Source organism: Mercurialis annua, linkage group LG6, assembly GCF_937616625.2.
Source record: "Mercurialis annua linkage group LG6, ddMerAnnu1.2, whole genome shotgun sequence".
Classification (NCBI taxonomy): domain Eukaryota; kingdom Viridiplantae; phylum Streptophyta; class Magnoliopsida; order Malpighiales; family Euphorbiaceae; genus Mercurialis; species Mercurialis annua.
Window position 1 is genome coordinate 44925839 of NC_065575.1, and position 27281 is coordinate 44953119.

At 29.7% G+C, this 27281-nt stretch overlaps 4 protein-coding genes across 4 annotated transcripts; 3 read left to right on the forward strand and 1 right to left on the reverse strand.

Annotated features, from left to right (window-relative positions):
* The first annotated feature begins 1651 nt into the window (after positions 1–1651).
* On the forward strand, positions 1652–5571 carry LOC126687238 (AT-hook motif nuclear-localized protein 9). Its single transcript, XM_050381717.2, has 5 exons — positions 1652–2919; positions 3940–4007; positions 4105–4236; positions 4625–4786; positions 4977–5571. Exons 1-5 carry the CDS (start codon positions 2493–2495, stop codon positions 5202–5204), a joined length of 1017 nt encoding a protein of 338 aa, XP_050237674.1. The 5' UTR covers positions 1652–2492; the 3' UTR covers positions 5205–5571.
* A 94-nt stretch (positions 5572–5665) lies between these two features.
* LOC126687239 (kiwellin-1-like) lies at positions 5666–6642 on the forward strand. The gene has a single exon (XM_050381718.2). The coding sequence runs from the start codon at positions 5944–5946 to the stop codon at positions 6508–6510; it is 567 nt and encodes a 188-aa protein (XP_050237675.1). The 5' UTR covers positions 5666–5943; the 3' UTR covers positions 6511–6642.
* Positions 6643–7851: 1209 nt separating this feature from the next.
* On the forward strand, positions 7852–8687 carry LOC126687240 (kiwellin-1-like). Its single transcript, XM_050381719.2, has one exon. The coding sequence runs from the start codon at positions 8002–8004 to the stop codon at positions 8566–8568; it is 567 nt and encodes a 188-aa protein (XP_050237676.1). The 5' UTR covers positions 7852–8001; the 3' UTR covers positions 8569–8687.
* Positions 8688–8975: 288 nt separating this feature from the next.
* Positions 8976–13424, reverse strand: LOC126686746 (FT-interacting protein 3-like). Its single transcript, XM_050380972.2, has 2 exons — positions 13179–13424; positions 8976–12288 (listed from the first exon to the last, which is right to left on the reverse strand). The coding sequence occupies exon 2, from the start codon at positions 12189–12191 to the stop codon at positions 9144–9146; it is 3048 nt and encodes a 1015-aa protein (XP_050236929.1). The 5' UTR covers positions 12192–12288; positions 13179–13424; the 3' UTR covers positions 8976–9143.
* Between the last annotated feature and the right edge of the window lie 13857 nt (positions 13425–27281).

Genomic DNA, 27281 nt, shown 5'->3' on the forward strand with positions numbered 1-27281 from the left:
TTTGTTTTTAGTAAATATTTACAGCATTTTTACTCATCTTTCTCTTATTTCTTACAATGCCTATTTTTCTAATTTATTTATAAAAATACCCACTATATATAAAAGTCTTATCTCATTTTAACTTAAATTTTTATATAACCACTCTTTTTTCTCTCTTCTCTCTCAAAGTTCTCTCTTTTTTTTTCTTCTTTTTCGTTTGATTTTCAGTTTATCTCCTCTAATTACTTTTTCATTCGTATTTTCTGTTTTTTTTCCCGTTCGTCTACTTCCGATGAATTTTTCGTCGTTTCTGGTCGTTTTTCCGTTCGTCTCTTCCGTTCGTGATATGGATTTCTCAAATCGTTTTTAGATTTGTATAATTTTTTTAGCTTTTATGTAATGATTTAAACATTTTGTAAATAAATTATTGTAAATTTATAATTTTTTGTTTATAAAATTATTTTATTATTCATATAATTATTTATTTTATCTTTCTCTTATTCATAGATTTGTTTATTGCTACTGATTTATTAAAGAACAAATTAATTTATGGTGCATTTGTAGTAATTTTAAAATATATTTACATTTAGTTATTTTTGGTGTATTTATAGTGTATTTCTGGTGTTTTTCGGGACATATATGTTTTTTTGGTGTATTTTTGCCATGTTTTAGCATATATATGGTGCATTTGCAGTGTTTATGGTGTATTTGCAGTGTTTACGGTGTATTTGCAGTATTTTCATGGTATAGACCACAAAAACACTACAAAATGTCATAGATACACTATAAATACATTATAAATACACTATATATACACTATAAATACACTATATATATACTATATATGCACTAATCTTATACTATAAAAACACTATATATACACTATATATACACTGTAAAAAAATAAAAAAAATTTAGGAAAAAATCTATAAAAAAAGAATAAATTATTAAAAACTGAAAAATAGGGCTGTGCAATCGGTTGGTTCGGTCGACCGAACCGAAAAAATCAAAAAACCAAAATTAAAAACCGAAAAAGATAGCAATAATTTTTTTTAAAAAATATTTTTCGTAAATAAAAAAAAGTTAGAGAAAGTCAAAACTTGACAGGTAAAAGTGTAAATAAGTTATCGAAACATATATTTTAAGAAATTACCACATAATTCATTGACCATGTATTTTTAGAATTATTTTTCAAAAATAAATACTACATATAATTTTCTCTATAACCTTTACACATTATAAATTAAATTTTAGACCGAATATCAAATTTTTTTAGTAATATCATGAGGAATGGATTCTAACTATAAAACGACACTTTTAAGCCTTCTATATTCAAATTAATCCTCTTTTGAGCCGGATAAGTCCCTTACATGAGGAAATGCTTTGATCCCAAGTTTTAAACGGATTCATATATAAATACGGTTCAAATCCGCATCCTCACTTAAGTTAGAAAAGCGCCTTACCAGTCTTGGGATTAATTATTATATTTTTTAATAAAATGCAAATATGATTAGGATGTTTTGGATAAAGTCGAGCAATAAAACACGCGCTGGAGGTGTTCGTTCATCGTTGGTAAGAAAAAAATCAGAGTCGGCCGTATTTGATTCATCATTAATATATTCAAAATAAATTAAAAATAGAGTATTTATCCAAACAAAAAAGCGCTTCTGCTCAAGTTTTTGTTTTTTACTCAACTTCTGCATTCGCTCCCTCACTTTTACAAACCCAGTTATGCAAATCGTCATCACTCCCAGCAATAATATTAAAGTTTTCAACTTTTTCTAATTTTTAGTTTTAAATTATTAGTCAAAGTCTTCGTTTTTCTTTCTTAAATTGAATTTTGCAGTGTGTAATAACTTCATATCACCATTATATCTGTACCCTTCTGCAGTTTCCACCTTATTTTTCTTCACTAAAAACTGTTCATCTTTTATTTATTTCCAACTTTAAACCTCTACTCAGTTCTTTTTTTTTTTTACTTAAAGATTGTGTTTTTTCTGTTCAAAAGTGTTCGACCTTTAAACCCATTATTCATTACAACTTTTAAGAACTGGGGTGTTTTTGAATTGTTTAGCAACATTGTTTTGGAACTGTTTTTAGCTTAGAATATGATGCTTGTTGTTTAAGGTTTATGATGAGTAATAGTTTGGTGAACTGTGGACCTGTTTTTAGTTCTTTGTCTTCAATATCAAGTCTTTATTCTTGTTCCCTACAAATTTTAGTTTGGTCAGCTGTAAAAATATTTTAAATTTAAGTTCTAAGTGTTGGTGTTTTGTGAATTTTTTCTGTGAAAGTCCTATCTTTTAGTTTAATAGTTTGAATTCAAGATCCTGTATGGTGCTTTGAGTGTGATTTTGAGTCTTTTGGAGCTTGGTTCAGCTTCATCTAGCTACATTTTTCATGTTAAATTGTGCATTTTTATGAAATTTTGTTTTTGCTGGACTGAACTGTTGGAAAGATAAGAGAATTTGGTTTGATTTTGGTTAAGAGAGAGTGTTACGTGTAGTAAATGCATGGATCGAAGGGAAGCTATGGCAATGTCTGGCTCTGCTTCATACTACATGCAGAGAGGGATGAGTGGGCCTGGAACACAGGCTGGTTTAAATGTTTCATCAGGAATTAATCCTTTAAGTGCTACAAATATGTCATTTCAATCTAATGTTGGAGGGAATACAATTGGATCTACATTACCTATGGAAATTTCAGCAGCGGTTTCACCTCATGGTGTCAATGCTGGTGGTGCACCAGCTGTGGCTTTACCATCTGGTGAGTCTGGAAAAAGGAAAAGAGGAAGGCCCCGGAAATATGGACCGGATGGGAGTGTCTCGTTGGCATTATCGCCCTCGGTGTCTACTCATCCTGGTACAATCACCCCGACCCAGAAGCGGGGTAGAGGCCGGCCTCCCGGGACTGGGAGGAAGCAACAATTAGCTTCCCTAGGTAACATTCCTTCAAAATGTTGCTATTTATGTTATATTTTGATGGAACATGATGAGATGTTGAGTATGTGACTAAACTAGTTTATTGCTTTGTTGCTATGCTACATTGGAAGGAAAATGCTAAAATTGGAAGCGGGGAAACCAAAATCGGGGAAACCTGATTTTTTATAAAAGTATAGGTTAGGAATATAAAATTTCGAGTTTTAGAAGCTTTTTTCTAAAGCGGAAACGGAATGTTTATATGTTAGACTCGACAAGTTCTCATGCAATGTAGCTATGTGGAAATACTATTGCTTTGTGTGAGATGATGAATGTGTAACTAAACTAGTTTATAGCTTGGTGGCTATGTTGTACGGAAATGGTAATGCTATAATCTCAAAAGGCCAAAATAGGAAATGACAAAACGATATTTCTTACAAATATACAAGTTTGGAATATAAAGTTTTAGAGTCTTAGAAGTGTTTACAAAAGCGGAAACAAAATGTTAGAAATGTTGGACTTGTTGTAAATACTATTGAGATTTTCTTGTTCGGAGATTTTTCAGTAAAATTTCCTATGTCTTCTATTGCCTGCGTATCTGCTTTCTAATCTTATTAGATGAACAATTTGAATGATGATATTTTCAGTAACTTCCATAAATATCTATCGGGGACGATGAGGATCACATTGGAGTTAAACATGCTTGGATTTGCAAAAACTGTTGACTTTGACTATCTTAGCCATGCTAGCAAGAATTTGCATATTTACATGCTTGCTTTCTATTATCATGAACCAATATGATTGATTAATTCTTTTTTTTAGTACAAATTAGATTGTCATTGCTGAAATCTATTTTACGCAATGTCCACTGTAGGTGTTTATTCTTGATGGTTCTCGACTTGGAGCTTAGAAGCATGATTCTGCTTTGTGAAATTCTCATGAATTGATAAATTTATCTTAAACACATAATTTATGTAAAAATCTGTCTTGATACACTTATTGTTGGTATGTTAACTGATGTAAACTGTAACTGTTTTGCCAGGCTCATGGCTGTCGGGTTCTGCTGGGATCGGTTTTACTCCACATATCATTACCATGGCAGTCGGAGAAGTATGATGCCTTTTCTTAAAAGAAATTCTTAATTATAGTTCAAAATAATGAAGCATTGCTTTAATTTTTTATTGAAAATGCTCAATTTCTGGTGTAGGACATTGCAACAAAAATTGTGTCTTTCGCACAGCAAGGACCAAGAGCTATATGCATCTTATCGGCAAATGGTGCTGTCTCTACTGTGACTCTTCGTCAGCCATCAACTTCAGGGGGCACTGTCACATATGAGGTCTGAACCTCTAAAACTTACTCTCTTTTTTGTTCTCTCCAAAGTTGTCTTTGGAATAATTATTGATTATAGCCGCATATAATACTTTTACTCGCATGTATTGTTTAAACATCAATAATATTCAGATATTTATGCCTATAGGCCAAACCCATAGATATGCTAAAAAAAAAACTAATAGCTCAATACTATTAATATTACAGTCAGAATTTGATAGCTCAAACAGTCATCGGACTTGAGAAAACGCTTTTCAATTTGCAAAAGCTATCCGCTTCAACTGATATGTGTAACATTAGCTTCCTGATTTTGAATCTCTTTTAATTTTCAACTCTTTTTAGTTATCCTCTGTGCATATCTGTTGAAATCTAAACTACTTCGGTTTGATCTGCAGGGGCGCTTCGAAATTTTATGTTTGTCGGGCTCTTACTTGGTAACTAATAATGGTGGCTCCCAACATCGAACAGGTGGGCTAAGTGCCTCTCTTGCTAGTCCTGATGGTCGTGTTATTGGTGGAGGAATAGGCGGTGTGCTTATTGCTGCAAGCCCTGTTCAGGTATCTCGTTTTTTTTCCATCATCTAGCTTTCATGATCAAAATCTTTTCTGTTACCTTGTAGAAATTTCTCGACGATAAGATGAAATATCTGAACTTAACCTGGCTTCTTGCATTTTAAATTTCGAATCACAATAAATTTAAGTGTGATTCAGGCGGTTTTCACTCATGATTAATATGATATCTCATTAGGTGATAGTGGGAAGTTTCTTATGGGGTGGTTCAAAGACGAAGAACAAGAAAGTGGAAGGTTCCGATGGGGCCAGAGATGACCATCAGACAGTTGAGAATCCCGTATCTCCGCCTAACGTTCCACCAACTCAGAACCTTACTCCAAACTCATCAGTCGGTTTATGGCCCACTCCACAGCCTGTTGACATGCGCAACGCACATATGGACATTGATTTGATGCGCGGGTAATAATTCAGATTGGTCATTTCATGGATGATGTGTATATTCTGCTTTTTCAGCACTCACCGGAATCTCATCTTCTCAAGTCCGCCAATGAGGCTTAAAGTCGGGCTGCCTGATTCCGGGGGAAGACACTTCTCACTTTATTTAACCTTTGGCAGACAATGGATTGTGCTCATTTCGCAGCTTAATGACAATTAATTCGACATATTAGTGATAGCCAATTTAACTTGTAAGGTTTTCAGATCTTCTCTCTAAAAACTTAGGTGTTTAGTTGCAGCAATCTGGTAATTGATTTAGTAGTTAATCCAAGAGATGTATTTTGAAAGTTTTCCACTTTAGTTATGAATGGACAAATCTAATTATTTTAGCAAAATTATTATGGCATCGTATTTTAGTTGAAATTCTGAATTTTGTCTTGATGCTGGCAGTCTCTCTAGAAAAAAATGCAGAATCCTCCATATGAGACGATCAATTAATTAATCTCAACTTTTAACTGTATTTTGTCTTCATCCTCCATATAAAAAACTTAACTACATTAAAATAAAGAAAAAGAATTGCACAAAATGTTCTTATATTAGTCATTGGATGAAAGATTATGTTTCTTTAATTAAAAAGATCTTTATTTCAGATTAAATAATTGCAAATTTAAGATCACCTCTCTATAAAAACTCCTAGTCTTATGAGTATTCTCCACAGCAAAACCATCATAAAAACAAGTTAGTTATACAGAACAAACAGAAAAAAAATGGAAAACCAAGTTATCTCCAACATTCTTCTAATATCCTCTGTTCTCATTCTTGTTTTCAGTTTTGCAGCCTCTCAATCCTGCAGTCCTAGCGGCGCAATTCGAGGTACAAAGCCTCCTCCGGGACAATGCAATCAAGAAAACGATTCGGATTGCTGTGTACAAGGCAAAATGTACACTACATTCAAGTGTTCACCTCCGGTGACCGGAAATACTACAGCAACAATGACAATTAACAGCTTTGCAGCGGGCGGTGACGGCGGTGGGCCGTCGGAATGTGATAATAAGTATCATTCAGATGATGAGCTGGTGGTAGCACTCTCTACAGGATGGTTTAATAACATGAGTAGGTGTTTGAAATATGTTAATATCCATGGGAATGGAAAAAGTGTTATGGCTAAAGTAGTTGATGAATGTGATTCTACTATGGGATGTGATTCTGATCATGATTATCAGCCGCCTTGTCCGAACAACATTGTGGATGCCTCGAAAGCTGTGTGGAGCGGCTTAGGAATATCCGATCCCGATGATGTTGGATCGTTGGATATATCTTGGTCAGATGCTTGAGTTCTTTATATATACATGTGTAGCTTCTTATCCAAGTTATTTCTTTCCTTTATCAGGTTGTTATGTATGCTATGTAATCTATCTGTACTTGGAACTTTTCTATGTAAAAATGCAGTGTATTTTGTACCTTAATTGGCTTCTGATTTCTTTTCTTATCTCGTTTCATATTGTTTAGTTTTTTATGAACTATACACGAGCTCATATTTACCACTTTTATGAATTTTAATCAATATTCAGTAAAAATATCACTCATATTTTAAAGATAGGCTATAATCAAGAAAGTTATTCAAATCAACCAGTAATCTAATAATTAATGAGGGTTGGAAATTATAAAATTTACAGTAATTGACTTCTTAAATTATGCATACATTTCATACAATTTTCATCAAGAAAAATACAAAACAGAATATGCAGAAGACAGCAAATGAAGCTATACAAGCATTCACAAAACAGAACCTAGATCAGCCACATAGATGAAAACTCAACTCAGAACCTTAAAAGTTGTGCAAATGCAGCGACAATAGCTAGCTTTTGCATTGAGAACAATGCTATAATGTTGTTATGTTTTGTTTTGTCCTGAGAGACCGTTGCAAGATTGTATTTTCTATTTTCAATTAAATTTACTGTTTTTATTTATTGTTATATTATCAATACATAATTATTTTTGTCTGCGTTATTATTTTGCCTAACAAAAATCAGGCTGCCTGATTCTAAGGAAAGACATTTCTCACTTCATTTAACCTATGGATTGTACTCATTTTGCAGCTTAATGACAATTAATTCAACATTTTAGTGATATTGAGTTTAACTTGTAAAATTTTCACATCTTCGCTCTAAAAACTTAGGCGTTTAGTTTTGCAATTTGGTCAAATATTTAGTAGTTAATTCAAGAGATGTATTTACAAAATTTTCCACTTTAGTTATGAATGGACAAATATAATTCACTCTAGCAAAAAAATTATGGTATTTTCCTCCGATAAATATATAAATCTCGGCTTCGTAAATTCTGAATTTTATCTTGATGTTGTTTAATGATTAATGCAATCGCTCTAGGAAAAAAAACGCAGAATCAATCCATGATTCTGAAATTTTTAACTCTATTTTGTCTCCATCTTCCATTTATAAACCTTACACAACATTAAAATAAAAAAATAATTGCAGAAAAGGTTCTTATACTAGTTATCATATGATACATTAATGTAATCAATGTATGTTTCTTTAATTCAAAAGAATGAAACTTTGTCTTTATATCATTAAAATAAAAAAAGAATTGCACAAAATTTTCTTATACCAGTCACAAAATGGGTAATGTTTTTTTAATTCAAAAGAACTAAACTTTGTTTTTATTCAGATTAATCAATTGCAATTTTCAGAAGCTCACACACTTCTCTATATAAAATCCTGGTCTTATTGAGTATCCTCCACAACAAAACCATCATAAAAACAAGTCTGTTATACAGAAGAAACAGAAAAACAGAAGCAACAAAAAAAATGAAAAATCAAATTATGTCCAACATTCTTCTAATTTCCTTTTTTCTCATTCTTGTTTCCAATTTTGCAGAGTCTCAATCCTGCAGTCCTAGCGGCGCAATTCGAGGTACAAAGCCGCCTCCGGGCCAATGCAATCAAGAAAACGATTCGGATTGCTGCATACAAGGCAAAATGTACACTACATTCAAGTGTTCACCTCCGGTGACCGGAAATACTACAGCAACAATGACAATTAACAGTTTTGCAGCAGGCGGGGACGGTGGCGGGCCATCAGAATGCGATAATAAGTATCATTCGGATGATGAGCTGGTGGTAGCACTTTCTACAGGGTGGTTTAATAACATGAGTAGGTGCTTGAAATATGTTAATATCCATGGGAATGGAAAAAGTGTTATGGCTAAAGTAGTTGATGAATGTGATTCTACTATGGGATGTGATTCTGATCATGATTATCAGCCGCCTTGTCCGAATAACATTGTCGATGCCTCGAAAGCTGTTTGGAGCGGTTTAGGAATATCCGATCCTGATGATGTTGGATCGTTAGAAATCTCTTGGTCTGATGCTTGAGTTCTTTATATATGTGTACCTTCTTATGCAAGTTACTGCTTTTCTATATCAGGTTGATATGTATGCCCTGTAACCTCTGCTTTTGCAACTTTTAAAAATTCAGTGTATTTGTACTTTAATTGGCTTCTGATTTCTTTTCTTTTTTGTTTTGTTTCATATATTGGATTAAATCTAAAATCTAACTTTAATCATAAAACAAATTCAAAAAGATTACCACTATTATGAATTTCAATCAAAATTCAGTAAAAAAAGAACTTCACTCATATTTTAAAGTTAGGCTATAATTTTCAAAAAAAAAATCAAATCAAATCAAACTAAAGTTTAAAAATTTAGTTCGAATTGATAAAATAAGCAAAGGTTGCTATTTGCAACCTTTTTGAGTCATTAGAGGGTTGGAAAATATAAAATTTACAATAATTGACTTCTTAAATTACCAGTATGTATACATTTCATTCATTTTCCATTAATAAAAACACAAAACAGAATATGCAGAAGACTGCAAATGAAGCTCTACAAGCATTTTTACCAAACAAAACCCAGATCAGACACACAGATGAAAACTCAAGTTTAAGAATTTACAGCATACTATCTGTCCTGGCTGGAAGACGACGGAAGAAATTCATCGGAGCTGATGGCGTCTTATGCCTGAATCTAGGATGCCTCATAGAGTAAATACCAGCAACAAGAGCAAGAACCTGAAATGGTGTCGCATACAACACCACAGCAGTTATAAAACATAAAGTCAGAAATATAGTTGTGGCGCGAGGATCACGCCAACTTAATAGAGACTGTAGCCTCTCTCCTTGGGTGGCTACATCGCCTACCACAGTCTGGATCCTCCCAGCCACGCTACGTAGCCTATCGTACCTCATACGGACCATCTCAGGGCTACGCGTTGTTGGAAATGTATCAAACTCTTCATCGAGCTCATCAGGGTGAACGGTATCTGCACAAGAAATTCTTGTGTTCATGTGTGGAGGATATCTTGGTCGGAAACGATAATTCCAGAGACCGATAAGGAACATGTATAGAAACACGGTTGGTAGAATCAGTTCCGGAAAGCACACGAGCATCACGAAGAGGAGGTGTACTAGCACAGTCGTGATGGGGTTTTTCCAAGTGCAGACTTCACCGAACCATTTTCCAATGGAAAATAATCCGGAAAAAACTGACATCAGCCTAGCAAAGTTTGCCTTACTGCGCCTCATGCTCCAGAGATGAGAGTCCGCATCAGACATGTATTCGACAACTTCTTTCCGGAGAGGAGGTTCTGAGCGACCAAGCCTAGCTGCCACTATGTTGACAGCTTGGTGACGCAACATGTCCTGCTGCATCACAGACAATGGCCTTACATAATGCATCTTCGGCAAAAGGGGCCGTGTGTACTGATACATCATGTTTGCCATTGATATGTTCGAAAATCTAATTGCCAAATGTAACTCTCCCATTTTCTTGACACCGGAAGGATGAAGCACTAACAACGGGTATGAGTGTGTATAAACACGACCAGTTTCAAGAGTAGAAAGTCGTATCCGAACCTTGCCAACTTTTACATCCTTATTATTACCATTTGAACCACCAATATGACTATGATCAAAAACTCCCACCGTTAGAACTGTGGCAGGATCATACACCTCCCAAGTATACTGTTCGTTGTATCTCGGGCTAAGACTGTTGATTATGGTTCGAGTACGAATCCATTTTTGGCCAAACTTTGCCACGCAATATGTATCAGAAGTACCCTTCCCGTCCCTTGTTTTCATCGGGTGAAGCCCGTCAGCATTCAGAATTCCAAGCTCCAAAACACCTATAGATGGCTTCCACAGCTGCTTTGCTGTTGGTCGAAGATCACTACTGTAGTGAGTCGACTCATCCAATACATGATACCCACCATCAAGTACAACTCGAAGATGGAGTCTACTAGAAAACTTATCTTTCTTAGCCTGATGTTCATCCATGGCAGCTGAAATATTTTTTTCAAGGTTGAACCACCGGCTACGAATAAAGCGATCATCAGCACGCTTCTCAACTGTGTTTAAAGGTATAACCACCTTACCAATGCTCTCGTCTTTATTGGGGCCAACACGATCTTCAACAGAAAGGACAAGATGATCTTCAAAGGGCTCAGCAGCAACAAACATTAAATCCTCATTCCATACCGGGTTCATAGTCCGGCTCTGAACCATCTTTGTCTTTAAGACCTGGTTGCCAATCTGTACCTTAACATAAGTATCTGGGAACCGATTCTTGTCGTGAATAACAAGGTCTTGGGCTTCAACCACATTAACTCGGACATACCATAGCCTGGGAGAATGGTAAACCTTTGAGCGTATAAGTGCAGCGAAAGTGGAGGAACTATCATTAGGAGTAACAGCATCCGAGTGCCAAGCATCAGGGAATGCTTCATCAGCTTGTGTACCATACCAGACAGCAACCATCAGCTCCCCTTTACCTTTCTCCCCTTTCTTGTCTTCAAGCCGATACCACTCTGGTGCCAGTGGACTATCAGGCGGAACCCGTGTTGGAATCTCATTCATGTCAAACCTTACAATTCCGGCAAAGTCATCCTTCACCAAATCCTTATCCTTCACTACAACTTCTAGCACAGATGACTGCAACCTGTCCCTTGCAAAGGCGAATACTTGATTCCACTCAGGATTTTGATTCTTCTCAAAATGTTTCGTAGTTCCTTTGTAGTTTCCAACTCTTACTTCGACATATGGGTCAAGACTTCCTGTAAGATCCTTGCTCGGAAGATCACGAGCCTTTACGACCCGTACAAAAAGATACTTCATCTGTTCAACAAGATCATAAGTACCGGAAAGCCTGTCCCCACGGATGACTCGCCCTCCGACAATTTGTCCCCCTCCAAGGAACGGACTAGTCTCTTTAAGTGCATAATCAGTAGGTTGTGCTGACGAATCAGAGAACATGCGGACGATTCTCGGACCCTGAGGTTCAGATCTCATCTCATTAGCCCCAAAACTCATTGCTTCCTGGGCTGCTGCTACAGGGACATGTTGCTGTTGCTGAACCTGTGTCTGGGGTTGCTGACCGGCTTTTGGGAGGTGATGAAATGTATGTCTCGAGTCAGCCTTGTCACCGGATAACCATTTTTGGACTGAGCTTGGCATCTGCTGTTCTTGTGCTTGGCCTTGGGTTGAACGCGAATCTGAAAACAGAGAAGATTCCATTGCTGGAAGCGGGTTTGATGATCTTATCGAAGGATTATCAGTAAAGAACACCTTCAAACCAAGCTCGCCTTTGACACGAGAAAAAATGCCTCGTTTTTCCAGAGGGTAATGCAAGACAACAGCATCAGAATAGGGGACAAACGACGTTCCAGTGAGGCGAACCTTGCCAAGGAAAGACTTTGAGTTGTTTTCTTTAATGTGCTGATATACATAAGCTTCAAGAGCAAGGTTCGATAGGTTGTTTGGATCGGAGATGTTGAAGTAGAAACTCTCGTTCCACACAGGATTTAGATCTTGTTCTTTAGTCGTAGTACGAAACTTCTGATGATCAAAATGAATCTCCACAAAAGCACTGGCTGAACCTTGTCCATCTTTCGGCATAAGGTCGTGCGCACCCACAACCTCCACTCCTAACTTGAGATTACTCATTGAATTTTTTTCAACCAACTATCGGAATGGTTGGGCGTAAAGTGTCTGCAGGTCGCTTTTTAAATCCGCCGTCAAATCCCAGAAAACAAGTCACTATCTGCAATAATATAAATCAAAACTTCAACAATCGCATCCCAGATTAATCTCCATACACCATTCCATGTAAAATTCAACGAGTGAACATTTATATATCAAATGTGATTGTTCATACATATCACAGCCAATACACTCAGTTTTTTTTATCAAACCAACTGCTCAAAACAGCCATTGAAAATTTGTAAAAGCTTCAAATTTTGATCAGCAAAAAGTGATACACCATATAATTCACTGCTGATACTATATCATCTAAAACTGATCTAGGTCTTATATACATATAAAAAGAATTAATAATTAACAAAAGGATTTTCCTAGAAAATAGGAAAAGTAAAGAAACAAATATATAAATTTTCTCAGACAGCTTAAAAGAGACTTTAGAATCTTACAATAAAGAAATAAACAAAAGCAAAGTAGATTCTCAACATCCAAACAAAGAATTCCAATTACTTTGCAAAATAGAATTCCACCACAAATTTCATATACGTTTGTTTATTCATAATTTACTCAAGGTTAAAACAGAAACACTTTAACAATTAAAGTTGCTTCATTTACTAATAAAAAACTTAATTAAGTTTTACGTTATTAATCAGCTGCTAACTCTTTACAAATAAATCAAAGAGCTATAACTCAAACGGTATAACCACTAAACAGCAATCTACTTTGTTGCTAAAATAGTGAATTCAATTTCTCCTACGAGCGCTCCATACTCCCGAATTATATTAAAAAAAAAAGAACCCTTTGCAAATAACACGTAAAGCTTGCAACTTTATCACCAAACAACCAAAATTCAGCAGATTACCACCAAAAAAACCAGCAGATTATAAGCTTATAACCACAAAATAAATTCAGCATATTAGCACCAAACCCCGAAAGAAGAAAAAAAACAATTACCTTAAAAACCACAAGAATCAGCTAAAAAGATGACCAAAAAACAGAGTCAGGAAGAAAAAAGAAGGACCAAACTGAGCTTTTTTCAAAACTTTGGAAGCTAAACTCAGCCAATTATGAAGATGGTGTTTAAGGGTTTTAAAGGAAAGGAAAAACAGAGAGAAAAATGAAATAAGAGAGATGGTTCGAGGCAGAGATAAAGAAAGAATGTTGAAAATGAAAGAGTCGTTGAAAACGAGTTACGAGTTTAATTTGGTTCAAACTCTGTTTAAGAAGAATATTATTTATACCTACCAAATTAATATTTTTATTAAATTATGGAATTTATTTATTCAAATAGAGAACCAAAATTGGGTCTCAAATCATAGTAAATGCATAGTCTTCTCCTTCTCTGTAATTTGTTGTTTCTCTCTTGTTTTAAGCAAACGGTCAATTTGAGTCCCTCAATTTGTCATTAGAGGTTAAATAGCTCACTTTTATACATTAGAGGTTAAATATGAGGCTCCTCATATTTGTCATAATTTACACTTTTATCCCTCCTGTTTAAAAGTTAAACGATATGATCCTCCCTTTTATGTCCGGCAACAGTTTAATCCATCTGTCCATTTTTTTGTGTTAGTCAAAAAACTTAAATGTAAATCAATTTTCAAACATGAGGGACAAAATCATTAACAGAAACTAAAGTGAGAAACGAAATCGGTAACAGAAATAAAAGTGAGAAACCGTATAGTTTTGTTGACTCGGTTGACTAACACAAAAAATAGACAGCATGACTAAATCATTGACAGAAACAAAAGCGATGGACCATATTATTTGATTTTCAAACAAGATAAACTGAAATGTGAATTATGACAAATATGAAGACCTCATAATAATTTGCTCTTGATTTTTTTATCAATTAAGGACAAAATTGTACAATATGAATGAATTTAGAGATTGGAATGACTTAATTTTATCCATTTGATTTAAAAATAAAGATTATTGTTCTTAATTAATCTTAAAAATAGAGAATTTTGTCCTTAATTGATTAAAAATGTAAGAATTAAGTATTTAAACTCATATCACAAGTTGAAGGACTAGTTTTGCCCTTTACTCATTTTGTTTTTCAGCAAAAATCTAAAACACGACATACTGGTGCCCATTCCATTGATCAACTTAGTGTAATCTCCATTATGTGGTTGACACCTGTCACACTCTTTGCTATTTTCCTTAGAATTTAGTTAATTTTACTTTGATTATCAACGGTAAAAAGGGTTTATTAATGGTAATCAAAATTTTGAATAGATAAATATTCAATTATTTTGTTGAATGTTTAAAGAATCTCATTAGATTGTGTGATTATCAAATTGGATTTTGCATTTTGAATGTTTTTTAGGGCACCACCTTGACTTAAATTGAATTGAATTTATCAAAATATAAGTGTTAATTTTTAAGAAAATAAAAATTGTGAAGCAAATTTTTTTCTATGATTATTTTATTTTTAATTTACTATACTATTAGATGAAAGTAATTATAAATTTGTCAGAAAATAATAAATTAATATTTATTTTTTAAAAATAAAATAATATTATTATATTGTTCAATCAATATTATGAATGATAATGTTAGAATTTCAAAATCAATAGTTTTAGGGTATGCAATGGCAATAAATAAATAAAGTAACATTAATTTTATAAAATAAAATAAAATAAACATATAAGGCACATGTCATTATAATTTTATCTTGGCTATAATTTGATATTTTTAATTGTGATAAAAACAATGGAACTTCATATATATATATATGGGAGTTATTACTGATAGACTATCTTCATTTAATTTTATAATAGTATATTTTAGTGATTATAGAAATGTTGGAGAGTGACAATTTTTTTTTTTTGAGAATCATAGAGTGACAATTTTTTTAACATTCTGATTTGTGCACTATAAACATAATTAGGTAGCTTAGTTGATAGCTTAAGATCTTTATGAATAACTGTTTTGTAATAATGATCATTTATTTAGAATGACTCATTTGTTCTCGATGAGAGTCTCATTCATTCTTATATTGCTCGTATTTTTATCGATACACTTTCTATCTTATGATAAACAAATATAATACAATATAATATAATATAATATAATTTTTTTAAAAAAATGGTCAGTTGATCACTATTTTTCTCAAGTGGCTTCGCCACATTATGTATGCATATGAAAATATAATCGAAATACAAAATAATGATATAGACGTTTTTATTTAATATATTCAATATTATTTAGCAAAGATTTTCAATAATACAATAAAAACTTACTTAAATTTGTTTACCTTTTCAATTAAAAAAGGTTTTGTATACTTTTGGCAAAATAAATTACTTAAAACGTTATTATTTTATAGAATAGTGATATCATTATTTGGTTTACTTACTAAATTTTCATTGAAATAAATTTATCTTTTGTTTATTAAATATTAAAATATTATTTTACCAATCAATTAATTAGATTTAAAAATATTATAATCTTATGCAGTCCATACAATTATGGAATTAAAATTTATCTATATTTTCTAGAAGAAAATCCTTTTCTGGTAAAAATATTGACTTTCAATTTCTCAAAAGTATAATAAAATTATAAAAAATATCACTTTTAAAAAAAAAATGTTCATATCCCCCAACCAAGGATAAAAAAAAGAAGCAATAAAAGATGAAACAAAATATGATTCAAATTTTTAATTATTTCATTTTATTTAGTGGACTTTTGATAGAACATCATACCAAACCCACAATTCAATAATATTATAATACTTGATAACTGAATATGATTATATTTTATTTTGGTTAAGATTAAATTGTTTGTATACCTAAATAGAATTATACTTTTTTATGTTTATTGTTACTTACTTTGAAGTATGCCAAATATTATTTAATTCTTTTTCTATAAATTTATATTTCTATTAAAAAATTTACAAAAAATTTACAAAAAAATTATAAAAATTAATATAGTTTATAAAAAGGAAATTTGAAAGGAAGAGATAAAATTTGTTAAAAAAATCAAGGAACAAGACAAAGAATAAGAGGAGTAGGGAAGCAGTAATCATAATTGATTCAGAGCAAGTCCATTGATGACATAAAATGGGACCCATGCCAAGTAGATAAATAGAGTTCCCCAATCCCTGTTCTTTATTTCCACACCAAAAATAATTCCAATTTTAATGAAAAGACAATTTAACTTTTTTAATGTTCAAATAACTGCCAATGGTTTTAAGCCACAATGATATAAATCCAAATTTGGATATTGTAGATATTGGTTGTAATTTTTTTTTTAAAATACTCTCATCCTCCTGCAGAAATAAACAAAGTTTATTGGCCTAATTACTTAAAAACACCCCACTTTGTATTTTTTTTCGTTTATACCCTGACGTAGGAAAATTCTCAATTATACCCTATTTTGGGTTTTTCATTTTTAACTCTACCCCGAAGTACTAAATTTTTCTTTTTTCATCTAAAAAAAAATTAAAATAGTCCCTTATTTTTAATTTATATTCTAATTAAATATTAATGTCATTAATTATACAAAAATACCATCTTCTTTAAAAAAAATTAACTAATAATAACTATTTAATTTATATTAATTATCATTAATTTCTTCAAAATTTAAAAACTTAACAAAATTACATAACTAAAATAATTAAAAAAAATCCGATTTTTTTTTCCAGCTCCTCCTCCATGGAAGGAGGAGCACGCAGCTCCTCCTTCCATGGAAGGAGGAGCACAAAAATTAATTTTTTTTAAAAAAACTATTTAATGACGGGTTTTTAAATCAGAGAAGTATTATGGTAGATCAGATTTTTTTAAAAAATAATTTAATTTTTTAATTAATGATTAGGATTTATTTAAATATTTTAAAAGTTAAAGGATCTATTTATATTTTTTCAAATAAGAAAAAAGACGATATAATCCTTCTATTTGTTGTTATTAACATTTTTATCCATAAATTATTCAAATTATCAATTGTACCCTTAGTGGGGGTAGAGTTGAAAATGAAAAACCCGAAATAGGGTATAATTGAAAAATTTTCTACGTCGGGGTATAAACGAAAAAAAAATTCAAGCTGGGGTGTTTTTAAGTAATTAGGCCAAGTTTATTTTATATAATGGTTAAATATTCTAATTAATTTAATTAAAACATATTTTATTTCAGACTTCGTATTTATTAAAATAAAATGCAATTTCGAATTTTTGAATTTTTGTCATCTTCTGCTCTTCCACTTCGACCATCGTTGCTCTCTAATCTATTCGTCTTCTTCAACGAAAAAGATGTTGCTTCGTCTTCTCCATTAGAGAGAAACGAACTTCTTCACTGATGGAAAAGAAATAAAAAAAACAAATCTATTCTGCAATAGAGAAAACCAATATATTTCTAAGCTGATGTGTTAAAAGTCTGTCTCTCTCTAAAAATATTGTGCTCTCCCTTCTCTTTAAGAAAAAAGTCTTTTTTCATCTTCTTCTTAAAGGTGGGAGAAGATGATTTTTCCGGTTAACCGGAAAATCATCTTCTCTCCACCCATAAAATTAATGAGTATAGATCTACTTTTGTTGGTTGAAGCTTTTGTTATGAAATTTTTGATTTCAGTTTATAATTTTTTATGTTTGAATAATTTTAGGTTTTTTGGGTTTGTATTTGTTAGATCGAACAAGGTATTTGATGGATTTTCAGACTTTAGATCCATGTCTTTAAAATCTAAAAAATATGTAGAGAATGTTTTTTAGATCTGTACAAGTTCTTGAAGATCTAAAAATTTGAGGGCTTTTTTTAAATCTTTCAAAATTCTTGTAGATCTATATTAAGAGAGTTTTGAAGATCGATTTAAATTCTTGAATATCTAAAAATAGGGTGGTTTGTTGGTTTATCTTACTAAGAATTCATTGAAGATGAAGACCGGAATGCTAGACTCAACCGGATAGAGAGATTTTAAAAGCAAAATCGAAGAAGAACTATCCAAGTATCCGTCTACGAGAAACATAGTTTCATCTTTGTTAAGTTTATGCAGGATCCATGTCACAAATTTTTCTCCCCTTCGATTATTTTTTGCTTATCTAGGAATTGTTGTTTAGCTTTTAGTTTTTCAAACGTGAAAGATCATAATATGAGTTGTGATATGACTTTCATAATTTGTACTTGTACATTTTTAATGAATTTTTAGCTTTGTAAAGAAAAAACCAATGTGTTACGAGAGATAAATTTGACGCATGTCCTTTAAAATTTGGCTTTCTTCGCTAAAGTTTTTAGTTGTTTGAAAGCCAAATATTTTAAAAAATTAATAGTAAAATAAATTTAAATTTTTAAAGATACTTATAATTTTGTCTAAAAATTTAATAATATCCTAATTTTAAAATTTCATTGTAATTTTAACTATTTTTTAATCAATAGTCTTTTAACCTTTCACCTCACTATAATCTATTAGTTTTATTTGCTTTTTATTTTCAGTTTTAAATTTGTTTTTTGTGCTTTAACCACCGAAAAATTACAAAATTTAAGATTAGATTTTAACATTATTTTTAATTTTATTAATATTAAAAGTTAAACTTTAAATTTTGAAAATTAAGTTTTATTAATTATGGAATTGATTTATAAGTTCAACTAAAAATTAAAACAATTAAATCATTATAAAACATTGACTAGAACTGCAATAAAATATTACATTTGGGATATTATTACCAAAATTAAAAAACTTAGATAATATTATAATAATTCGTAAAATTTTAAAATTTATTTTGCTATTAAATCTTTTTAAAATGGTATAACAAAATTAAGAGTTAAAAATCTTCTAGAAAATAAAATAAAGTTATTAATCATTGAAAATTACCCTTATGAATATGACAAGAAAGTGAATGAAACATCTTAGGGCTTTTTATGTATTTATCTAAAATGTAAAAATATTTATAAATAATACATCAATGTGGAAAAGTTAATAAAAATACATCACGTTTCTATTAATTTTGTGTTTCTACTCTCTGTTTATAAAAATTTGTACTTTTACTCTAATTGAATGACACATACATTTTGACATGACCTTTCTCTTTCTCTCACCCATACTCTCTCACCCACCCACCTGCACACGCAAAACCTGACATTTTTTTCTTATCTTTTTTTTTCTTTCCATTTTTTTTCTTTTTTTTTTTCTCTTTTCACTTCTATTCTTTTTCTTTCTTATTTTCTTTCTCTCTTCTTCCACTTCCTGCATTTTTCACTTTCACTTTCTTTCAATTTTTTGTCATCTTCAATCTTGCGATTTTATTATAAAAATTTACAATCATTTACGTATCATTTTTTTATCTCGTAATTTGATCTTTCAGATTTAAATTTAAAAAAGCAGCAGTGACATTATCATATCGGTATCATAATTTTTTTGTAAAAAAATTATTTTTCGTACGTTATCATACTATTATCATTAACTTTGTCACATTATTATCATAATCTGTTTTTATAAAAATTATCATATCATAATATATTTTATCATAACAGTATCATAAAATTATCATGACGTACTTTATCATAACTATATCATAATCTTTTATCATACTATTATCATAACATTATCATAATATACTTTATCATAATAGTATCAAAAATATATTATCATAAACCTTATCATACTATTATCATAACCGTATAATATTATGATATTAATATGATAGCGTTATGATACAGATATGCTAACATTAATGATACTGAAATGATGATCAAGTATTTTTCTTAACAGAAAATCGTTTTTCTCTGCAGTGTTATGATAATGATATGATAACGTCATAGTGATAACGATATGATAACCAGGTGCTGTTTTCTGCTGAAAATAGTTTTTTCTGCAGAAAATCATTTTTTTTATCATAAAATCATTTTTAATGCAGATTTTCAGATCTTAAACTGAAAAAATTTAAGAACAATTTTTTAATCACCGATTTAAAGATATAAAAAAACAATCTGTTAAAAAAATAATTTTTTCATAATATTATTATAAAAGCAGCAGTGATATTATCATCTCGGTAACATAATTTTTCTATAAAAAAATTATTTTTCGTACATTATCATACTATTATCATTAACTTTGTTATACTATTATCATAACCTAATCTTATAAAAATTATCATAACATTATCATAATATTATCATAAAATATTATCATAATATTATCATAAAATATTATCATGACGTACTTTATCATAACTATATCGTAACATTTTATCATAAACTTATCATACTATTATCATAACGTTATCACAATATACTTTATCATCACAATATCAAAAACTATTATCATAACATTATCATGACGTACTTTATCATAACTATATCATAACCTTATCATATTATTATCATAACCGCGTAATATTATGGTATTGATATGATAACGTTATGATACAGTTATGCTAACGTTAATGATACCGGAATGATAATCAAGCATTTTTTTGATAGAAAATCGTTTTTCTCTGCAGTGTTATGATAATGATATGATAACGTCATAGTGATAACAATATGATAATCAAGCGCTGTTTTCTGCAGAAAATCGTTTTTTCTGCAGAAAATCATTTTTTTTATCATAAAATTATTTTTAATGCAGATTTTCAGATCTTAAACTAAAAAAAATTAAGAACAATTATTTTAGATCCGAGAGTTAAAATAAATCGTAATAATTACCACGAGTTAAAAAAATCGCTCAAATGTAGAAGAACGGCGGAGTGAAGACGAAACGAAGGCGGGGCGAAGGCGGAGCAACAACGGATTGGCGAAGGCGGAACAATGGCGTGATAATAAGAAAAAAATAAATAAAGAAGAAGAAGAAATTGGAGAAGAAGAAAAAATGGAGGAGAAGAAGAAAGAGAGAGAGTGGAGAGAGAGAAAAAAGGGAGAAATACATGTGAGAGTAAAAATAAATTTCTTAGAGTAAAAAAATAATAAGAAATAAGTATTATTATAATAAAAAAAACATTAGAGTAAAAAAATAAAAGTATTAAAAAGATGGGGTATATTTTTTATCTTTTTCTTATTGAGGTATAATTTACTATTATTTTAAAAATAGAGTGTTTTCCCTAATTTTCTCAACATAACATCTTATTCATGCCTAGAACGTGTGCAATTTCAGAACTTTCAATTCCAAAGGGGCCAATGAAAGGCCTACAAGAAAATATAATGGAGAAAAATTTGTTGAGTCATTTGGCTAATTTTATTAATAATTTTCTATTTTTTTTGTTTTTTTTCACATATTTAATGAAAAAATCATTAATCCAATCTATATTTTCATAAACTATACATATAAAACAATGAAGGTGAATACCAATTAATTTGATCAAAATCAATATCAACACAGCTATCAATTTTAGTGAATGAATATCTGTTGTTGGTATGATTTATATATTTTTTGAGACTATTATTCTTCATTTTTCAGACATAACATCAATTTAAATTACAGAGGTTCTAGTGTGATATCTGCATCACAAGATAAATTTGAATCGTTAGAAATAACAAAAATTATTAAATTGGATACCATTTCACTTGTAACTATCATTTATTTTTTATTAAACGAATGTGTAATTGGATAGAGGTTTATAATTACCTACTATTGACAGTGTTGACCAAACAAGACATAAACAATTTACTGGTTTAAAATTGAAGATCAAAAGTTTTCTATATCAACATTGATTCTTATTAACGGTGACGGTAAAAGCCCAAAAACCAATTAAACCTTCAATGGTTCATAAAAGAGAAATTTGCACAAAAAACTATTTTTTAAAACTTATTTGTTCTCAATATCTCAATTTCAAAAATTTACTTTTTTACTCTATTTTTCTATTGTTTTTAGTTGTACTCTAATTAGCAAAATAACTGATTTACATTTTTACTCTCCTTCTTTTTGAACACACACATATCTCATTTTTTCTTTTTTTTTTCTCTCTCCTTTTTCTCTTTCCTCCTCTCTTCCTTCTTCTTCTTCTTCTTCGTTTTTTTCTTCTTCTTTTTTCTGCAACTTTTTTTCTCTCTCTTCTTTTTCTCTTTCCTCCTCCTTCTCCTTCTTCTTTTTCTTCTTCCTATTTTCCTTTTCTCTGCAATTTTGTTCTCTTTCTTCATCTTTTTCCTTTTTTTTCTTTTTTTTTTTCTCTTTTTCACATTATATAAATGAAATATAAGACAAAGTTTCACTTATGTGAGAAAGTTTGTGATTGTGAAAGAGTTTAAGAGATAATATAATGGGTGATAGATGAGAAACTTTTTTTTCTTCTTTTTCTTCTTCTTTTTTTTTTCTTTCTATGTTGTTTTACATTATTGTAGTATCGTTTTCTGGAAATTTTTTCAACTTTTTTTTTTAAAAAATCGCCATTTTCTTCATTAATGATATTTTGACCTGTTTTTCAAATATTTTTAATTAATTTTAGAAATCGTTTGAAACTGTTTTTTTGAAACTGTTATATACTGTTCGAAACCTTTGTAAACGGTTTGAAACTGTTTTTTTGAAACTGTTGTTTTTTAGACTGTTTGAAAGTGCTTTTAGAAACTGTTTTAGCCTGTTTAAAATCTTTGTAAACGGTTTGAAACTGTTATTTTTGAAACTGTTTGAAAGTATTTTTAGAAACCATTTTAAACTGTTTTGAAACCTTTGTAAACTATTTGAAACATTTTTAAATTGTTTGAAACTGTTTTTAGATAAAGGTTGCAAATTGTGTTTAATGAAATTGTTTGAAACTTTTATAAACTGTTTGAAACTTTTGTAAACTGTTTGAAATCTTTGTAAACTGCTTGAAACTTTTGTAAACTGTTTGAAGCTATGTTTTTTAAAACTGTTTGATACGCTTGTAAACTGTTTGAAACCATTGTATAATTTTTTTTAAATGATAATAAATATCTCTTTTAAAAATTATTTGAACCGTTTGAAACTGTGTTTGAAACTGTTTGATACCATTTTTAATAGATTTTTAATGAGAACAAATAAATTAAAAAAATTACAGTTTTCTTTAATGTTGGAGAAAGTTATGATCGTTGGATTTGAATTCCATGTGAATTTTGAAGCAATTTGATTACGAATTAAAAATTCGAGCAGATTCGAAACTAGATTTGAAACTAGTAATAAATTGCAGAAATTAATTTTTTGATATTATGAGCTGAAGATTAAAATTGATTTGTTGATTTGTTAATTTTTTTTTGAGAATAAACTGAAGAAGAAGGAGAAAAAGAAGTTTGTTAAAAGGAAAATACATGGAGTAAAATTAAGGTATAAAAACTATAAACAGAGTAAAAAAGTAATTGATGGACACGCTAGAATACAACAATAAATACTTTAAAAAAGGGTTAGGAATTGCAAATATTCTGCCTAATTAGGTATTTGACTAATTCTCTCTCCATAAAATGGTTAAGAAGTCAATATATATATGTGGGTTTTTTACTCAAATAACCAACATTCAGATTTAATTTATTTTTATACTGGTCCATGTTTGATATTTCAAAACTACCATGTAAGGTAAAATTTATTACTTTTATACCATTCATATAAATAGATTCCTAATAACACAAACACTCATAATTACAATTATTTTATCTCCCCTCAGATTTCTCTCTCATTTCTCTCTCTCAACTCACCTTTTTTCTTCGCACCAAAACGCCTCGCCGTTCCGTTTCTATCGTTTCGCTTCGTCGTTGCGTTATTGCCATTCCGTCTTCGTCTCGCCGTCATTTTTCTTTTATCGTTTTGATTTCAGATCTAATACTCATTTTATGTTATGTAGAATAATTTTGTGATTATATAGAATAAAATTCTATTATTTTTACATTTTTCTTTTGTTTATGCATTTTTTTTATTCTGCAGAACGATTGTTGATGATGATTGATTGCTGAATTATTATAATGTCACTGTATTGTTGATTTTATGTTGATATCAACTGATTTTTTTTTATTTTAACATTGGCAAATAAGATAATATTGTCTGTAAAATAAATTAAAAAATTAAATTAAATTAAATTGAGACTAGATAATAATATGGTAGTATCGGAGAAGAAAATAAATAATGAAGTTGAATTATTGTATTGATATAGTGTTGATTTTCGGTTGATATTTTGTTGATTTTAACATTGGTGAAGAAGAAAATGATGATGTTAAATTATTGTAATGTTACAATGTTGATCTTATGTTGATATTGTGTTGATATTATATTGATATTTAGTTGATTTTATCATTAACGAAAAATAGCACATTATATGTGAAATAAAATAAAAAAACTGAAATTAAATTGAAAAAAATAAAAATTAGTATAAAAAAAATTGAAAATTTTAAATTAGTTAGTTTATTATATATGTTTGATTTTGTGTTACGTTCATGTTGATATTAAAACTGACGAAAAACATCAACAGTAAAAAAAAGTCAAAAATCAAAAAAATCAAAAAAAATTTAAAAAATTAAAATTAAAATATGTGATAAATATTTAATGCACGATTCTAATGGTGAAAAAAATCAAAAATGATGAAAAAAACTGTTGGAAAATGGAAGCTAATATAAAAAATAATTTTTTTTAAAAGTTAGTATAAAAGAAAAAAAAAGTTAATATTGAAAAAAAAACAGTATTTCATATAAAAAGCTCTATGTATAACCTCTTTTATCGAGATTTTCATCTCCGCGGTAAATATAAAATTACCAATAAATTATAACTCAAATGGAGTAAACTGATAGGCTGTGCGTGCTATTCCTCCCACAAATGTCTCTCTTTTTTTATTATAGTATTTTGGCTTAATCACCAAAAAATGCCAAACCTATACGTTTTGTGTCAATTATAGCCAAACCTTTAAAAATCACCAGATTTAGCCAAACCTTATATGTTCTGTTTCTTTTTAGCCATTTTTGAATCGAACCGGTTTTTTTGACACCGTGTCGTCCACGTCACCGCCAACTAAGCAATTGGCTGACATGGCAGCTGAAATATTTAAATAAGGTTTGGCTATAACTGACACAAAAAATATAGGTTTGGTATTTTTTGGGTGAATAAAACCTAATTTTAAATTAGTAAATTAATTATATCATTTATGATTATATATATTTAAAAATAATTAATATTTCCTATTTAATACTAATTAAAATTAATTTTAATTTTTTATTAAACCTAATTAAATCTAATAAATTTATATTATAATAAATTTTAATGAATATGTTATTAAAAAAATGGATTAACGTATTACTTAGGAATTAATATTGAATTAAATTTGGTGAAAGGATTTAATGTTTATGATGATTTTGAACTTGATTTAGTATTTTTAATGTTGTTGAGATCTTGTTATGACTGGATTTAGGTAATAAATAAAATAGTTATGTATAAATTAAGGTAATTTTTTGGCTATGCCGAGTAAAATGACATATGCGTTTATGCTTATAAACATCATGATATATATTGATTACACCACAATGAGCTTCACTTTTTAAAGAAAAAAAATGAAAAAATAATTAAACTCGTCCTTTAAATAAACAGTCTATTCAGTAATTATTTTATATTTATATGTGTATAGTTGACTTATGAACACTGTCGTATGTTTGTTGTGTATATTACTCTCAGATTGTTCGTTGGAAGACGAATAATTGGGTCTCAAACGGCGGCGGTGTCAAAGAATCGACGACTGGAATTTAAAAAAATAAATTTTAAAATGAACATGACATTTTTTGTTTTTATTAGAATTTAAATTAATTATATATCCCTCAAATATGTAAAAAAAATATTATAATTATTTAAATTTAGTAAAAATAAATTAATTTTAATTAGCGTTAAATAAAAATATGATTTTTTAAATATATATGAATTTTATTATAATATAATTAATTATTTAATTTTAAAATTAGTTTTATTCATCAAAAAATACCAAACCTATGCATTTTGTGTCAGTTATAGCCAAATTTTATTTAAATATTTCAGATGACATGCCAGCCAATTGCTTAGTTGGTTGTGACGTGGACGACACGGTGTCAAAAAAACCGGTTCGATTCAAAAATGGCTAAAAAAGAAACAGAACATATAAGGTTTGGCTAAATCTGGTGATTTTTAAAGGTTTGGCTATAATTGACACAAAACGTATAGGTTTGGCATTTTTTGGTGATTAAACCTAGTATTTTCTTCAGTATTTTAATATTTAAACTCCAGTCCTGTAAAAAGAACAATTTGCTAATTAAAGACTCATAACCCAGTGGTATTAATTGAGCCAATATACCTTTCCTTTTTATATGCCTAACCACAATAAAATCAAAAAATCATTAGTGTTTTTTTTTGTATTTATTAATGAATGAAATATACGTGTGATCCAACCTAAACTTACATAAAAATATCATGAAATGTGGTATGATTCATTAAATTATCTTTTATAAAATAGAAGACATTAGATATAAAATAGTAGAAAATACAATTATTTACAGGCCAAAATAAGTCAATTTTATATAAGCAATGGTAATGCTACCATCATCAACAACTAATTTGATATTATATATGGATCCACACGGCTGACTCAGTACTTTACATCTATCTATAAGATCACATTATATATTAATTTAATTCCCTTAATTATATTAAGCTTAATAGATCACTAAACTTTTTAGTATTTTCATAATTTAATCTAATGCTGGCATTTTCCACATCTATACGTGAAAGGTTTTGGAAGTACACGTAAAATTTACATAATATTTCTTAACTATTCTTAGATTTTAATAAGTGATATTATAACAACTTGAAACATGTATGTTAAAATAAGATATATAATGGACCAAGTGTTAGGTTTAAATTATACTATTAAAAGAATATATATGTATAGTCAATAAACGTGCATGTACTATGTGGGTTCTAATTGTGGAATTTAATTAACGTGAAATTCATGAAAAACTACCTGCATATGGTAGAGATCCTAAATTGGAATTAGATGGTTAAAATTAATTAAGCAATTTTTTTTTTAATCTAACAGCCTAATCAAAATTAATCTATCGGAGAAAAGAAGTTACTTTTTCTATTTATTATTTATCTATGTATAGCTTAACGTGGCAGCTTAAAAGATGTTGTGGACGTTATCAGCTTAAGGAAATTAAGCAGAAAGCCAATGCCAACCCTTAATTATTTTTATTTTTA

Coding starts and splice junctions, on each gene's coding strand:
- LOC126687240 (XM_050381719.2), top strand. CDS start 8,002: ATGAAAAATCAAATTATGTCCAACATTCTTCTAATTTCCTTTTTTCTC.
- LOC126686746 (XM_050380972.2), bottom strand. CDS start 12,191: ATGAGTAATCTCAAGTTAGGAGTGGAGGTTGTGGGTGCGCACGACCTT.
- LOC126687238 (XM_050381717.2), top strand. CDS start 2,493: ATGGATCGAAGGGAAGCTATGGCAATGTCTGGCTCTGCTTCATACTAC. Junction 2,920..3,939: donor GCAACAATTAGCTTCCCTAG/GTAACATTCCTT, acceptor CTGTTTTGCCAG/GCTCATGGCTGTCGGGTTCT. Junction 4,237..4,624: donor GGGGCACTGTCACATATGAG/GTCTGAACCTCT, acceptor TTTGATCTGCAG/GGGCGCTTCGAAATTTTATG.
- LOC126687239 (XM_050381718.2), top strand. CDS start 5,944: ATGGAAAACCAAGTTATCTCCAACATTCTTCTAATATCCTCTGTTCTC.